The 17,394-nt window shown below is 41.8% G+C and overlaps 1 protein-coding gene across 4 annotated transcripts in view; it reads left to right on the forward strand.

Moving 5' to 3' along the window:
- The window catches only part of SGK2 (serum/glucocorticoid regulated kinase 2), a 402,530-nt gene that overhangs the window by 265,058 nt on the left and 120,078 nt on the right, over positions 1-17,394 (forward strand). For all 4 annotated transcript variants that reach the window (XM_069243755.1, XM_069243753.1, XM_069243752.1 and 1 more), the window contains 2 exons: positions 13,923-13,980; positions 16,722-16,805. In XM_069243755.1, the coding sequence (XP_069099856.1) occupies positions 13,923-13,980; positions 16,722-16,805 (142 nt within the window). The remainder of the gene's footprint in view (positions 1-13,922; positions 13,981-16,721; positions 16,806-17,394) is intronic.

Here is a 17,394-nt window from a genome sequence, read left to right on the forward strand (position 1 = left end):
CCTCCACTGGCTCCCCGTGGACAAGTGGATCACCTTCAAGCTCCTCACCCACGCTCACAAGGCACTCCACAACGCCGGACCAGCCTACCTGAACAACAGACTCAACTTCTACGCCCCCACGCAACCTGGGTTTCATGCTCGACTCCTCCCTCTCCATGTCCAAGCAGGTCAACGCAGTTTCCTCCTCCTGCTACAACACCCTCTGCATGCTCCGTAGAATCTACAAATGGATCCCGACAGAAACCAGAAGAACGGTGACCCAGGCCCTCGTCAGCAGTAGGCTAGACTACGGCAACACACTCTACACAGGCATCCCAGCAAAAGACATACAACGCCTCCAACGCATCCAAAATGCCTCCGCCCGGCTCAACGTACCCCGCCGCTGCCACATCTCCCACCACCTGAGAGACCTCCACTGGCTCCCCGTTGACAAGTGGATCACCTTCAAGCTCCTCACCCACGCTCACAAGGCACTCCACAACGCCGGACCAGCCTACCTGGACAACAGACTCAACTTCTACGCCCCCACCCGCCAACTCCGCTCCGCCAACCTCGCCCTCGCTATCGTTCCCCGCTTTCAACGTAAGACCTCTGGTGGCAGATCCTTCTCCTACCTCGCCGCCAAGACCTGGAAAACCCTCCCGACCGTCTTGCGACAGACCCAGGACCTACTCGCCTTCAGGAGACTACTTAAGACCTGGCTCTTCGACCAGTAGCAGCACCTCCCCAACCCCCTCCCTCAGCGCCTTGAAACCCTAACGGGTACGTAGTGTGCTCTACAAATATTGTGATTGATTGAAAGTGGATTTGGGGTGGAGTGAGGTGGTTTGGATTGGGGTCGAGTGGGGCGGATTGGGTTGGATTGGATGGGAGTGGGGCAGATTGGGTAGAATTGGATGGGAGTGGGGCGGATTGGATTGGGTTGGATTGGATGGGAGTGGGGCGGATTGGGTTGGATTGGATGGGAGTGGGGCGGATTGGGTTGGATTGGATGGGAGTGGGGCAGATTGGGTTGGATTGGATGGGAGTGGGGTGGATTGGGTTGGAATAGATGGGATGGGAGTGGGGTGGATTGTGTTGAATTAGATGGGATGGGAGAGGGGTGGGTTGGATGGGAGTGGGGTGGATTGGGTTGGATTAGATGGGATGGGAGTGGGGTGGATTGGGTTGGATTAGATGGGATGGGGGTGGATTGAGTTGGATTGGGTTGGATTGGATGAGAGTGGGGTGGAGTGGATGGGATGGGAGTGTGGTGGTGTGGATGGGAGTGTGGTGGAGTGGATTGGAGTGTGGTGGATTTGAACAGATTGGGGTGGGGTGGATTTGAGTACCGTGGATTTGAACAGATTGGGATGGATTGGATTGCTGTGGATTTGAACAGATTGGGATGGATTGGATTGCTGTGGATTTGAATGGGTTGGGGTGGGGTGGATTGCTGTGGATTTGAACGGGTTGGGGTGGGGTGGATTGGAATACGGTCGATTTGAACAGATTGGGATGGATTGGATTGTGGTGGATTTGAACGGATTGGGTTGGATTGGATTGCTGTGGATTTGAATGGGTTGGGGTGGGGTGGATTCGAGTGGGCTGAATTGTGGTGGAGTGAGCTGAATTGGGGTGGGTTGGACTGGATTGGGGCAGATTGGATTGGAGCAGATTGGAGTGGGGTCAATTGGGGTGGGGTGGTTTGGGTTGGATTGGACTAGATTGGAGTGGGGTAGATTGGATTGGAGTTGGGTGGGCTGGATTGGATTGGAGTTGGGAGGACTGGATTGACGTTGGGTGGACTGGATTGGATTGAAGTTGGGTGGACTGGATTGGATGGAAGTCAGGTGGACTGGGTTGGAGTTTGGGGGACTGGATTGCATTGGAGTTGGGTGGATTGGATTTGATTAAGTTGGACTGGAGGAGGGTGGTTTTAAGGTGAATTAAATTGGCGTGGGATAAATTGGGTTGCGGTGCATTGGATTGAAGGGGGCTGGGTTGGATTAGAAAGGATTGATCTGGAATTGGGTGAGCTGGAGTGGAATGTGTTAGATTGGGGTGGGTTGTACTGGAGTTTGGGTGGATTGGATTGTAGTGGGGTGTCTTGGATCGATGTGGAATGGATTGCGGCAGAGTGGAGTGAATTGGAGTAACGTTATTTGATTGGAGTGGTGTAGATTGGATTGAAGTGGGTTGGTGAGGGGTGGAGTGCATTGGATTGGAGTGGGGTGCAGTGGATTGGAGTGAGGCAGGTTGTTTTGCATTGGTGTGGGACAGATTGTTTTGGATTGGAGTGGGATGGATTGGGATGTTGAAGGTTGGATTGGATTTATGCGGATTGGGGTGTCGGAAGTTGGGGTGGATTAGGGTGGGTTGCAGTGGGATGGATTTGATTGAAGTGGGGTCGATTGGGGTGATTTGGGATTTAGTAGGGTGGATTAGAATAGGGTGAGGTGGATTGGAAAGTGGGACAGTTGGAGTGGGGCGGGTTGGAAGGATTGGAGTGGTTTGGATTTGAGTGGGGTGGGTTGGTGTGGGGTGAGCTGGGGTGGATTAGGATGTATAACACAATTGTGTTAAATCATCATTTTCGAAATTAGGTTTAAGAAAGAAACAATGTCACTTTGCCTTATTTAGAACAAGATAATCATCATCGTTTGAGAAAAGGGCCCAGGAGCAAATACAAAACAAAACATGAGTGCTAATGAGAAAAGAAGACTTAGGAAAGAAAATAGTTAACCCTAGAAAATAAAACTTTAAAATTTTGTTTGTCCTACTGGGTACTTTTGCCAGTCATGTGCCTTCTGTTTGCAGGGTACTAGAAGTTTAAAAAGAACAATATAGTGCCTCAATCAAGTTGGGAGCAGCGGACAGGCACTGTTCAATCAGTGCCTGGCTCCTGCTCCACAGAGAAGAAAGGAAATGATGATATGGTTGAAGTAACTAATTACAAGGCTGAAAATAGGAGTGCCATGCAAGCCAACAAATGGTAAACAGCAGGCGGGCTGTGTCGTGCTCCGAAACGTGTGCACTAGCTCACGCTATTGCAGGGTCGACTGTAAAAAAGTGTTGGCTTCTTTTGTAGGGCAAACCATTTGACTTTCTTTTGAGGAACAGTGACAGTGGGCCCTTAGCCTGTTTTGCAGCTTTTTTGTCAATCAATTCCCTGCCAGTGCTTTTTGAAGATCTATTTTGAAGGATTGTGACTAGATCAGAAAGACGTCTAGTTGTCCAGATATCCTCCTTTCACACTAGTGTAGTGCATTTCACTGTGTGGCTCCAGCTGCAGGAATCTTTCCTATGCCAGTACCGTGTTTGCAGATTTGAAGGCGTACAGGTTATTGTGAGGGGATACACAAATCCGCACACTAAGTGGAGTCTTGAGGATTGCATTGGCTGAATATTGAACATTGGGCGACTATAAACTGCACACTCAATAGCTTCATAGGAATAGAACCCAGTCACTGAGTGAGGTATGGAACAGTGAATTGTCCAGACTCTCAGTTACATAATGTTGGGGAAACCAGCATTTATGCCTTGGTTATCAGGTTCAGAAGCATATATTATAACTCGTAGATCACATTGCCCCCCAAGTATCGCCCTAGCTCTCCCTCTAGTTCCTTTCAACCCCCCAACCAAGGAAACACAAATGTTAACCCCAGCCTTTGCCACAATTTTAGGATATGTCTGGAACTTTACAAAATAATATTGGTATGGGTGAATTTCTTTTGTAAATGTCATTGAGGTCAAGTAAAACACTTAGCATATCCAAAATGTCAATTGTCAACACTTGTCCAAAAACGTGTCTACACTTCAGAAGGCAGTTTTCACCCAACACGTGTTTCCTTTGTTTACCTGGTTAATAATTGCTTCTTTAAATGTTAAACAATATGTATTGACTGAAAGAAACAAATTTGAGTGTTCAGGGTTATTTCACATGTCCATAGTTGATGTTTTGTCATGGTTGTATCCTACTTGTTATAGCTTTAGTTGTTTATTGTTGATTTAGTTAAACCATATAAACAAGGTTAAAATGCAGTTCAAAACTCCTACTTATAAGGCTTTTACCAACAACCTTTATAACGTTTTATTGAAAACACCTTAGAATAAACACTCACTTATAAACAATCAAATCCATGTGACTTGTGTTCATCAGGATGTTTAAAATCTTCAATAGATCAGCCACTTGTTGTTACGATGATGTCTTAGAGGAGCAGGTTCATTACTAGGTTACACGCAAAGCTCAAGTGACCAAGTGTAAGAGTGATCAAAAGAGGAACTCGGCGCCTAATGGTGTCATCTGTTTAAATGCACAACCCACACAGATCCTACCCACACACACTTAATCCCTTGTCTGGCTCCTCTCGCTTACTTTCATAATCATTGACCTTTCCCGGTCTAAGTTCTTCTTTGCACCCTGGGCCTCTTGTAGCATGGGGCAGGTAAAGCTGAATCAACCTGTACCTCTAACGTCACGAACTATTCTAGGTGCACCTTGTATTAGTTGGAAAAAAAGTTAGAATTTAATTAAATTAAAGATCTTGTCAGAAAACGATTTACCGAGACACTCAATTGTGTGGGAGATTTGTGCAGCCCCTGACTGAGTTGATTGTGCGAGCGTTACCTTAGTACACACTGTACTACTGTCCTGTACGTGTTTATGTGTACATCTTTGTAACCAAAGCTGACCAAACATGCAGTGCATACAAAATAAACAGATTTGGAGTCTTCGCAGGCAGTGTGTGCTGGATCTAAAACTTGATATACCGCAAAACAATTCTGCTTTTCTATTTCTAAGAGGAGATGTAGTTGAGGAGCTAGGATGTGGATTTTCCACCCGGGGAGCAGGGTTTGATCCCAGCTTCAGTACCTGACCATCGATCAGGACCATTATTTTCTCTCTCTATATGATAACTTTGTAAAGGTGCAGTACCACAGTAATATATTGCCCCATCTTTCATAATCGGCTTCACCACTTCTCAATGCTTTGTTTATAATTACACATATATGTGTGTTAAAACACAGAAATTGGTATCTTTTTCCTGTTCACCAGGCACCGATGCTTTGATATATCACAATTTGTATCACTGCAGGTTAGTGTCCAATTCATTTGTCATTCGTAAATGGATCTGCTGGAATGTGAGTGGTTAATTGTGAATCTGGCCACTTGGAAAGTTGTTGTAGATAAGGACTGTAGGGCCTGTTTGGTAGGTCACGGCTCTATCTGCCAAATAGTCCCATGATAAGGCACTGCCAGCCAGTGCTTCGTTTTACTCATTCATACTTACTGTGCTGGGGATATATGCCTGGATTGTATTGTGCTGCAGCATTTATACAGCGCTTACTTACCGCTACATGTGCTGAAGCTCTTCATTACATGAGTAGCATGCTACACCATGGAGGATGTGTGTTTGGAAGGAGGATATTTTTGTTTTAATCCTATTTAGGAAGTGTTTCCATGTCGTATGTGATGACCACTGAGGTGCAGTTGTCGTGCTATGGGACAGAGTGCATAGCAGTGTGTTGGGTGATGAAGCATGAGAGACTGAAAACTATAAAACTGTGCATCTCTCTGTTAGCTTTGATCAGCTCTGCTGGTCCCTTTGTGATATTTCTCATATGAGATAGCCTGCCTAGCTGGTTACTGCACTGGGTTGTCCGGGACGAGATTTTGGGTATAGTTATGGTCCTGAGCTGACATGGCTGGAAGGAGAGAGAAGTGGAGAGATCTGTTAGAATGGGCCTTTTTATAATCATCCCATATCACAATGTCCATGTGAAATGCAAATACGTGGTCTGATTGTATAGATATTTGAGACCTGCAGTTAGAGAACTATATTTAAGCCCTGAAATTTTCTAGTAATGAGTGACATATCTCTACAGTTATTCCATGCAGGTCCATTGGGTGAGGTTTGGTTTTGTGACTGTACAGTGATGGTGATGGACAACCCTCATAGCAGATTTGTATTAAGTGAATTTACTAGGTATAAGTTGCAATTTGTTTCTGACTGCAAATATAATTGTTTTAGAATTATTGTGGGCCATAATAGTTCTATTTGGAAATACATAACTATATAGTGCAATGGCAAACCATAGCCGCATAATGAAAGCAGTTTGCTGGATGAGTTGTTTGCAATTCGTGGGTTGTAAAGTGAGGCTTGAGGGTGACTGTTTTCTGGGCTGTTTTGCCGGACTGCCGGTGGTGCAGTTATCAAGGTAATAGGCACGTTTTCAACTGTCATTGGAAGTGCATGTGGCCCTGGTTGCTTGTAATGCTGGCTGGTATGGAGTTCCAGAGCTCGGTGACTTGTACTGAGATAGCCGTGCCTTCCATGGATTTTTATGGTAAGGTAGGTATGATAAGTGGTGCAAACCTGGAGCACACTGTTCTGTTTGGTTTGCAATGCTTGAAATTAACTCGTTTGTATAGCAGTCCTTCTAGATATAAGTAGCCAGTGGCACGATTGCAGGAATTGGGTTATGCATTTTGTTTGGTAAAGGTGGCGAAGAAGCCTTGTGGCAGCATTTTGGATAAGCTGTATTTTGCATATATCAAATGAATGCAGACACGCCAATGTGTAGGCTTTTGGCATAGTCCAGCTTGGTGATTACAAGCGTGAATATGGCTTGCAGTTTGTGTTTTTATATGCAAGGTGCAGGAAGATGTGATTTAGTATTTTCAGTGTGTAGAAAACCCTCTTTGTTAGCATGTGGTATCAAGGATAGTTCTGAAACCATGGTGTCTCCTAGGTTTCTAACTTCTCTTGATTTTGTTGGAGGGGCTTCAAGTTTCTTCCACCATATGGTTGTAGGCTGGTAGTTTTGCCATTTTCCGAATATTATAATCTGTCTTTGCAATATTGAGCATTAGATAGTTATATTTCATCGATGTGTTTATGGCATGAAAGCATTCATCAAGTTTTTAATTTTAGAGGTCTTCAAGGCTGTCCATTTAAAAAATGATTTGGGTCTGCATAGTTGTAACTCGTGAAGTTGTATGATTTAATCTGGTTTGGTAAGGGGGTTATGGAGATGTTGAAAAACAGGAGATATGATGAACCCCCGCGGGATGACAAAGTGTTGTATGTGACAGGGTGATGTGAAAGGGGATGGGTATACTACAGTTTATGTCAATGAGATAAGAAGCAATACATTTTAAAATGTTTTCACTGATTCCGATATTGGAGTAGCAGATGGTGGTGGACCATGCCAAATGTAGCCAATAAATCCAGATGCAATAAGTCGGCTACTCTTTTTATGCACTGTGGCTTTTAGATCATCCCAGATAGATATGATGGCAGACTTTAATGTCTGGATTCAGACAAGGCAGAGGAACAAACAGTGTTCCTTCAAAGCTTTCTCTTAAGGAAGTTCCATTTGATATGGGACTGTAGTTTGCTGGATTAGATGGGTTGAGGGTTTCTTTTTGACTGAAGGTCTGATGTAGGAATATTTGGGCTCAGGGGGAATGAGCTTAGACCCAGGACCTTGTTGAGGAGGCATCTGGCTTCCTTACCTGCTTAGGTTAAGCGAAGAATATCTTTACAGATTCTTGGTGGTGCTGGGTCTCATGGTGGTCCTGATGATCTTGCTGCACTGATATTAAGGACATCTTATTGTGACAGGGTATTAAAGGCATTCATTCATGGATGGTTACTGGTGTCTTTCTGTGGTGGTTGCATTGATATGTTGCTGCGTGCGTTCTCCTTCAGGTAATTTTCAATCTTTGGAATGTTTTTGGTTACTTTATTGAAATTGTTATCACAGAAGGCGTTTGTAGGGTTTGTGCTTTGGCAGTCTGGACTGCAGCATTCTGTTTAAGTTTTGCACATGGAGTAGTGGTGTCTTATTGTTATGGCTTTTTGCACACTCTTCTATAGTGACGTAGCATGCTTTTGTATGTTTCATATCCCAATTTTCTCAGTTTGTGTTGTATGTTGTGTTTTCATTCTTTTGATGTCGTTAACCCATGTGTTTTTTTTGTGGCCAACTCTGTATGTGGTTTTTGTTGGTTTCGGTTTGTCCAGTGCAGCGGAGATCCAGTTGTAGAAGGTGTGTTTGTCTTTTGGCTGCACGTTTATTGGGGGTCTTTGATGGTGAGTGTTGAATTGCTGGGTGTCTAGGTTTTTTAATTGTATGAGCATTTGTTGATTTATGTTGTCTTCAAAGTGTTATTGATAGGTATGTGGATCTCGAAGGTGATTATGTTGTGACCGCGTTACCTTACTGGTGTTTTGCTTTCCACTAATGACCGAGCTGACAGAAATCTCTGAAATGCACCTATTAGTTCAAAGAAGATATTTATTATTTCACCACAAGGTTCCTAAGGAGCAAGTTACTTACCTTCGGTAACGCTTTTTCTGGTGGATACATTAGCTACCTGTGGATTCCTCAGTCAGTGGTCAAAACACACATTTCACTACAACAGGGGAGTTATCTGTAACTGTGGCTTGTCCTAAGGCTGTGAAAATGGCATTTAGAGTGTGTCCTGCACAGTTAGTTGGGCCAGAAATGGAATGTTGAAGGCTTCAAGGATGTTTGCAATAGATGTGGTAGTTGGATTCTTTTTGTCAAACCATATGTTGAGGTCTCCTAAAGTGTAGGTTTTGGTGGTCCAGATGGGTATTAGTTACTGTATCAATTAGGACATCTTTGAAGTTGGCGTTGTGTGGTGGTCTGTTTGTTAAGAGGATTGAATATGTAATTTATTCAGTGGGGTGACATCTTATTAGCAATGATTCAATCATCCATGGTGCTATTTTTAATGATTGTGATTTGTAGTGTTTTATGTTTATGGATGACTGCTAGTTCCTCTCTAATTTTGCCACTTCGATTTTTGTTAATGATGTAAAAATCAGGAGGGATGGTTTCATGTGGGTGTACAATTTCTGCTGAGCCATGCTTCGGTAATGAAGGTGAGGTCCAGCGTTGTTTCAGAGAGTAGGTCAAAGATGTTGGAGTGATTTTTTTTGTTCATGATTTTGCATTGAGGAGTAGGCATGTTAGACTTTTTTTGTTTCTTAATGTCCTGAAGGAGGGGTGGAGGTGGAGAAGTAGGGAGAGTATTTTGATGATGCTGGTTTGGGGGTGAATTGCGCTTGTGGCTGTTGAAGGGGGAAAGGAGGATGTTCAGAGAAATGTAGGCTTCAATATATGTGCGTATGGACTTTTTGTGGTGGGTCATGGTGTTGTATGTTTTGTGTTTGGTGATTTGTGTGGGAGTTGTGGTGGAAAGGTACGATCATGGAACCTTGCAATTATAAGTTTGCACCACTTTCCCTTGCAAGTGACATTGTATTTGTAGGTTATTTGGGTTGTGGGTAATGATTTGTACTATCATTTGTGATGATGAGGCATGTGTTGTGGAATAGATGGGAGTTTTTGGGATTATTAGTTGATAAACATGTTTTATATAATGGTTGCTTACTTAAAATACTTAGGATGGAGGTGAAGAGTTTCTGGCCTAAGTCCTTTTCAGGCCCTTTCAGACAACACCCTTAACCTGTTGCCCTTTACCTGGCTGGGGCTGGATGTCCAGAGACCTAGGGTTAAATAGTCCTAAGATTCAGGTGACCGTGGGCCAATGGGAATGCCAACCCTAACCACTCATAACTTTAATTCTAAGCCCTTGAGTCAATGGGATCTCTAACCTTATCAGCCAATTAGAACCCAAACCCTAAGGCCTTGCCCAATTGAAACCCTAGCTCTTGTAGCCAATGGGGAGGCAGGTATAAAAACTAATAACCTTATTCTAAGAGCACGTAACCTTAAAACGTAAGGCACGATGTGAAGGGGGGGGGGTGAAAGGTCTGCTCAGGTGATTCTGACCCAATCACTTAGCGAGAATCTGTAAGCTGAAGAGCATCGCCCTCTCTGCTTACTAGTCTTCTTGGATAAAGACAACATTTGCATTTCTGTTCAACCCTGAATTGTAAGACCCCAATGTTAAGCAATTAAATAATGATTTCCTGGCACTAACACCTTGTTTTACCACCCCAATACGAGTGCTACACACAATCCCAAAACAATTTAAACGGCTAAACAGATTAAGCGGTTTCTACACACTTAGGTTAGGGTTTGGGGTATTCTTTTGCATTTTTGACTGCACTGTGTGTGTGAGGCGGGCGAGTTGTTGGCCTTTAGTAACCTAGTACAGTTTAGGGAAAAGAAGGAAAGAAATTTGAGAAGTCATGCATAGACAAAAATAGCTGATTTAGAGTGAAATTGAAAAGCAGAATCTACCCGCTATTACCCCCTTTCCTTTGGCATTGCTCTCTGGGCTGCTTAGGACTCATAGAAGCTGGGGGTACACAATGGAGGTGACTATTTTGCGGTTCCTTCCCCAAACATAGGGGTCTATGCTCTGGTATGTCCTATTGGTCTGTCCTACGCATTCAGTGTGGATTGACTCAACTTTCAGAAGATAAAGTTGACTTATTCCTGATAGATTTTTCACTGGGGGCACTCTGACAGCTGTTGACTGTGCACCTCTGCTTGATAGGTGTGATGTCCTGATAGGTGTTCCACGGTGATGTCGACCCTGTGAAAAATGGCCAAGTCCCATAGTAGTTGTGCCACATCTGAAAGAGATTGGGATTCTGTTCTCCCTGGTTTGGCTATGTAAAATATTGAAGTTGTATTGTCAGTCCTGAGGAGAACTGATTGACCTGCTGGCCTTGTCAGGAATACATGTAAGCGCAGTCTTGTGGCTCAACACTCCAGGAAGTTGATATGAAGCCTCTTTTCTGCTTCTATCCAAAGACCCTGGTTGAGAGAACCTGCTTGTGAGCACCCCAGCTTTCCATGGACGCATTGGTTGTGAGCACTTTTGGGTGTTTGAGGTATGGAAAGAGAGTCCTGCCTTGAAATCACTTTTGGAACTAGCAAAGGTATAAGGCCTGTGCACAACTACTTCAGTCCTAGTTTGTACTGACTGACTGTAACTGATTGCTTGGTAGTTCAGGTGTTTCCCATTGTTAGCACTTCACTGTTCCTGTTGATCGGAATGCCTTTCCCAGTCATGTGTTCAGTATTGCTCCCAAGAATTGAATCTTTGTTTGCAGAGCCAGAAAATATTTTTTTGTTGGAGACTTGATGAACCAGTCTTTAAAGTATGGGTACAATTGGTGACCATAACATCTTAGGAACGCAGCCACTACTGCTAGATATGTTAGAGAAAAAACAGAGGTGCTGTATAGGAGTGCTTTGAATTGGTACTGGTTCCACACCACTAAAACCACTCCTGTGCTTTTGGTGAAGAGGAATGTGGAGATGCACTTCCTGCAAGTCCAGGGAAGTCAGGTCATCTCTTTCCTGAATCACCGGGGGGTTCTTGAAGCATAACCATCCGAAAATTTGCTTATTCGGGAGCTTGCTCAATTTTCTAAGATCTAGAATCAGTCTCCAATGTCCCATGTTCTTTTTTTTTTTTTTTTTTTTTTTTTTTTTTTATCCTCTAAAAAAATACTTGAAACAGAATACCATGTGTCCCAGAGTGAAAGTCCAGTTGGACAAAATCCCATTGTGGAAGGCGGCACGTGGATACTTGCCAGCTGTGCGTTGGGTCCATGGTGCAGAGAATTTTTCTAGCCTTTTTTTATTTTTTTATTTTCTTCTTGTTTTTATTTTATTTTATTTTTTAACCTTTGCCGTAATGCCAGAAAGGAAAGCTGCTGAGTAAAGGAAGGTATAACTCTTTGGATCACAATACACCTGTGCAATATGTATCTTATCTAAGCACTTATGTTTAATTTTCTGTTACAAAAGGGCTTTCCTTTACATTCTTGCAGGCCAATTGGTGACCATTTCCTTTCTGATTATTAACCGCTTATGAGTAGGATCCAAGGCTGAGTTGTTTTAAAAGTATTGACCTGAAGTAGATTTAGTTTCCCCGCTGGATGGAGCTGTCAAAATATTTTCCCTATCTCTGCACAAAGAAAGTGAACTACATAACTCCGTATTTGAAAGGAAGGTAATTTGTGAACCCTCGTGCCCAAAGTCTAGCCTACAGAGAGGTGTGGCTAGTTTATTAACTCACTCTGGTACAAGGAGACCCCCGAGAATGGAAGATCCTACATCAGGAAGTGGGGCAGGCGGTATTGCTGCCAGACAGAGTCAAATACGTTTGTCTCTCAACTAACCTACATATAAACAAAATAATGGTTTCAGATGGGAAGAGAATGAGTGAAATGTTGAGTGATGTAATAATGCATTGTTATGGTCATTGTAGTAGGCTTTCCGATAAGAGCTAGTTTTGGAACGGGCAGTCTCACTTTGCCATTGACCCACTGTGATTCTATTTCATTTTCAAGCTCCATTTATACTTTCATAGAATCCCAGAAAGTTCTTATGCGAGTGCCCCTTAGGCTTTTATTCTGTATGGAGACAGGCCGATATTGTCAGGCCACGACTTTATTGCCTAATTGTGCATGCATTATCCTCATCTGTTGTGTGCGACAGACGCCTGAGGGTCACAAGCATTAAACCATGTACTCCCAACTATATCCCCTTCCTCATATTCCAATAACATTATATTGACCCCACAATGTTGCCATGGTCGCTATATTGCATAAAACAATATTGTCAACCGTTACATTGCCAGGTAGGTAATAGCAATAGTTATTAGTAATAAAAATGACTGCTTTAGAAGTATACATGTATGTGCGTGTATATCCATCCTAACTGGCCCTTCATTGCACGTATACACATATATGAAAGGGTGCACTGAGCATGACAGGAGACCTGATCTGTGGTGTGCTTTGCATACACTAATTGGTAAGTTTAAAGGTTACGCCTTGCTTCACCATAACTAAAGTTTAGTTGTGATTTTTTTGTTGTTTTGTTTTGATCACTGCAATCACATACCATATGCCCATTCCATGCTGCACATGCCTTGACTGTGCACTGGGGGGGGATTGGCACAACCTGCTGCTAAGCCCTGCAACCAGACCCTGCAGCCATCACCAAAGCGCTCTTCCTGTGTCCTTGCCGTACCAGAAGCGTACTTTTTTGAGCCTTTTTAAATTTGTTTGTGAATTTCATTTAAATAAATCTCTCAAACATTGATTATATTCATGAAATTAGCAGTTTTAGAAAGATGGTCCCTGTTGCCAGATACAAAAGAGCAGCCAAATAATTGATTCCCCTCAAATTCACAGTTTTACTGTGTAAACTTGCTACTTTATTTCTAGTTGTCAATGCCAGAGTGTCTTCTAGCACTTCCTGTTGTCATGCACCTCACATTGTAAAACCTTGATGGCAAAAGGTTATGCTGTCCCACATTGGACCTTATTTTCTTTTGTTCCGTATCTTGTTGAAACCACTCTATGGTATCAGTGTTCTTCAAAACAAAATCATGTTTTAGAACAAATTTTTTATTTCCTTACATTTTACTTTGCATTTAAAATCTGACTTCTAAAACTACACCTCGTAGCATAAAACCTATTTTAAAATGTTGGCACACTATCGCCAACACACACATTTCTAAAAAGATTGACCAACCTATCTGCAGTCTTGGGCACATAATGACTACCAGATGGATAATGCTCAAATGCACCAAATCTTTCTTAAGAGTTCTGCTGTGTGGTTCATAAATGTCATTGGAACTTCTTGATAACACATGTACATGGAAGGGAGGTCCCTACCTCTCCCCCAAACAAGAAATGTGTTTGTTGCGCAATGTAAACGAGGACAGTGTAAAGGTATGGCGATATTATGAAGGTGAGTAAGGGCATACGTTCTCTTGAGATGACATGTGAACTCCACTCTGCATAGATGCTTATGCTGCAAGGTTCAAATGGAATCTGATCTTTCTAGAGGTATTCTATGGGATTCCAAAGACATTTCACTCTTAGAGGTTATCTGATTCACCTTCTGAGTTTATGTAAATGGGCCGATTCGAAAGAGCTGTTCTCACTTCTGATTTTTTAATGTTACAGTGCCAAACCAACGGATTTTGACTTCCTAAAAGTTATTGGAAAAGGAAGCTTCGGCAAAGTAAGTTACTTTTTCGTGTGGACTGATTTTAAACGTGACTCAGGGTATATCAAAGGGGGAGAAAAGTAAATGCTTGGAAAGTAACCAACTAGAGGAATAAGCAAGTTTGTATTAATGGGAATGTGATGTAGATTAACACAACAAAGAAATGATGCGACATGAAGAAATGCAGGCATATTTACAAATTCAAATGCCTATAGTATATAATTAGTCGCTTTACATACTGAAGTTCTAATTTATGTCAAGTTAGAAAGTTCTTCACTGCTGAGCTTAGTATAAATACTGAAGAACTTCGATATAGTACAAAGAAAACCATGTCATCAACTAGTCACATGTTGCATACTTTCATAAGTACGAGAAGCACTTAAAAAAAGAAAAATCATCTATAGTTGCCTGATAGGTGCTACTTGAGTGTGAATGCACATTTAAACTGTACTCTACTTGCCAACTATCTGCTGCATTTAGTATGTCATGTGAACATGACATACCAGCAAACCTTAAATTTGCAATTTAAGATAGAATTTACCAATGGGCGGCTCTTGGGGTTTCTCAGAGACAAGAATCACTTACTTTGGTGGTGTGAATGTCTACTCAACAAAATGAGGTTGCATTGAGGTTCTGAACTCTCTCATCCTCTCTAGTCATAATCATCCCTAAGGAAATCTCAGTCAAGTGTATTTAGGATTACGTAAACTTGATTAGGCAATTTAGATTTAGTACTGAACCTGGCCAATCTCTAGTAATACATAACTAAGGTGGTCCATTGGGAAGAGCATTTGTTTTGAAAAGCCGGTATAGTCAACTAATAATAATTTTCATCATAGCCACCACCCTTTTTTTAGACTAGGTGCCAGTCAAATCATATCAGTGTGGCACAAGGTATCTCTTGTCTTAAATATATGTCAAAAATATTCTCTCAGAAAGTAACATACAAGTATGAAGATTTAATTGTATTAGAATCCGACAATGCAAATGGAATATCAATACGCTTTGAAACGTAGAGATTATCAGAAAAGCAAACAACATGTTTTAGAAAAGTACGTGTAATTAAAGTAGAAAGATAGAGGAGAAAACTGTAAATAAATCCTAATAACTCCACAAAAAATATATATAAAAAAGGAGCCTGCTGGTAACCATTCTTGTATCACATGAATATGAATCACATCCCCTAAGGGTAAAATGTCCTAATCAGAATTTCCCTTTGGTGGTCTCCCTAACCAATCCAGGCACAATACAGTTGTTGAAATTTCGACCCAGCAAAAAAGACTGGGGTTGATTCTAGCTTCAACTGCGGGTCTTCCTCAGGATTCACAATAGAAGAGCAGAGGAGCAACCCAGACTGAATAGTCCTACGGTGAGGGAAAGGTAGAGCCTGTTCATATGGGACAGGCCAGCTGTCACTTCACTATGGGTTAAATCTCATCCCTCCCTTGAAAAAGAAGCAACCTGCTGTCATGTTAGGAAATTATTTTAAGTTTTCTTAATATTTTATGTAATCCAATTAATGTCAGTAGTAATTCCTAGAACACGTCATATTAGAATTCTCCGTGACTGCGGATGGAGTGTTATGCAATTTCACTCTTACTGGAACTGGAGTACAATGCACAGCATCTGGGGGCTTCTTTTCAAATCTCTCAAACGTAAAATTATGAGTACACTCAATGTCAATAACGTTCCCCGTAACACATCACGATAATCGATTTCTCCGTGACCGGGGATAGTGTATTAAATTTCTCTCTCAAGGGTGAATGTAATTTCCTAACATTACGCCGGGTTGCTTCTTGTTTGTGTGAGGACGGAAATGTAATCCATAGTGAGGTGCCAGCTGGCATATCCCATATGAATAGGTGCTACCTTTCCCTCACAGTAGGACTGTTCAGTATAGGTTGCTCCTTTTGTTCTTCTATTGTGAGTCCAGAGGAAGTCCCGCAGTTGAAGCTAGAATCGTCTCTATTCTTTTTCGCTGGGTCAAAACGTCAACAACTGTATGGATCCTGGATTGGTTAAGGAGACCACCAAAGGGCAATTCTATGTAAGACATTTTACCCTTAGGAGATGTGAGTCATATTCGTGTGATATAAGAATGTTTACCAGCAGGCTCCTTTTCATATATATATAGTACACATACACATATATACATAGTTATTAGGATTTATTTATGGTTTTCTCCTCTATCTTTTCACCTTATTCACAAGCACTTTTTTTCAAGCATGTTTGCTTTTTTGGTATTTTCTGTCATAGGGCACCTATGTTGAAAAGTGTATTGATATTCCATTTGCATTGTTGGATTCTAATACAACGATTAAATCTTGATATTTGTTATTTTTTGTGTGAATATTTTTGACATATATTTAAGATACAAGATACGTCCTGCTGCAATGATATGATTTGACTCACACCTAGCCTAAAAATAAGGTGGTGAGTCTAATGAAAATTATTATGAGCTGACTATTCTGGCTTTTCAAAACATAGGCTCTTCTGTTTGGACCACTTAAGTTATGTATTACGGTTTTCCCAGGTCCTTCAGTTTACTATTGGGACACCCATTTTGTGATATAACCGCACACTCTAGTAATGACATATTGTCCACCTTTGGTTTGTTGGCCACTTTTGGAAGTGACACTTCAAAATGTGAGGGGCAGGGGGTAATTAACTATTTACCACAAAGAATTACAGGATTGTTGACTGGGATTGGATTAATTTTTAATACCATTCATGTTCTCAATGGTTACCTTCTGCAGGTGCTTCTTGCCAAGTGTAAGAACGATGGTAACTTTTATGCTGTAAAAGTTCTGCAGAAGAAGACCATCTTGAAGAAGAAAGAGGTAAGGCTGAGATTAGTCACTGCTCATGGCCCTGACTGACAAGTTCATCTGGATTTTTCCTGCTGTGAGAGTTACTTGCTATGCCTCTGTCGTTTACATGTTGTTTTAGGCTTTGGATCATAATTTTACCTGTTCCTGCAAAACCTACCAGAAATGCTTTGGAGTAATGCCAGTTAGAGTAGTTTATGGATTAGGGATGGTGGCCAAGGAAGAAGTTATAGTTGTGTAGCTAACTATAACTAGGGATCGTAGTTTCATATTTTATAAATCTGCAAAAGGACCTTAAATCTGATTACTCTCCTTGAAAGTTGAAATTTAACATTTTGTAGATTTATTCGTTAATATTACCTTACTGGCTTCAGAAATATTAACAGAAATAATTTCAAAAGTCTTTAGAGGTTATCTAATTTTTAATCTATACAAATCCAAAGAGCGTGTCCTTATAACACTTTCATTTTCACCTAATTTACGTTATCCAAGCAGAACATAAGGATAAGCTATGCTAAGACGTCAGTGATACTGATTGTTTGATGTCACTGCTTGTGTGTTCAATAGCTCTTGAAGAATTAGATGTGTGTGTGTATATGTG

Source organism: Pleurodeles waltl, chromosome 7, assembly GCF_031143425.1.
Source record: "Pleurodeles waltl isolate 20211129_DDA chromosome 7, aPleWal1.hap1.20221129, whole genome shotgun sequence".
NCBI lineage: Eukaryota > Metazoa > Chordata > Amphibia > Caudata > Salamandridae > Pleurodeles > Pleurodeles waltl.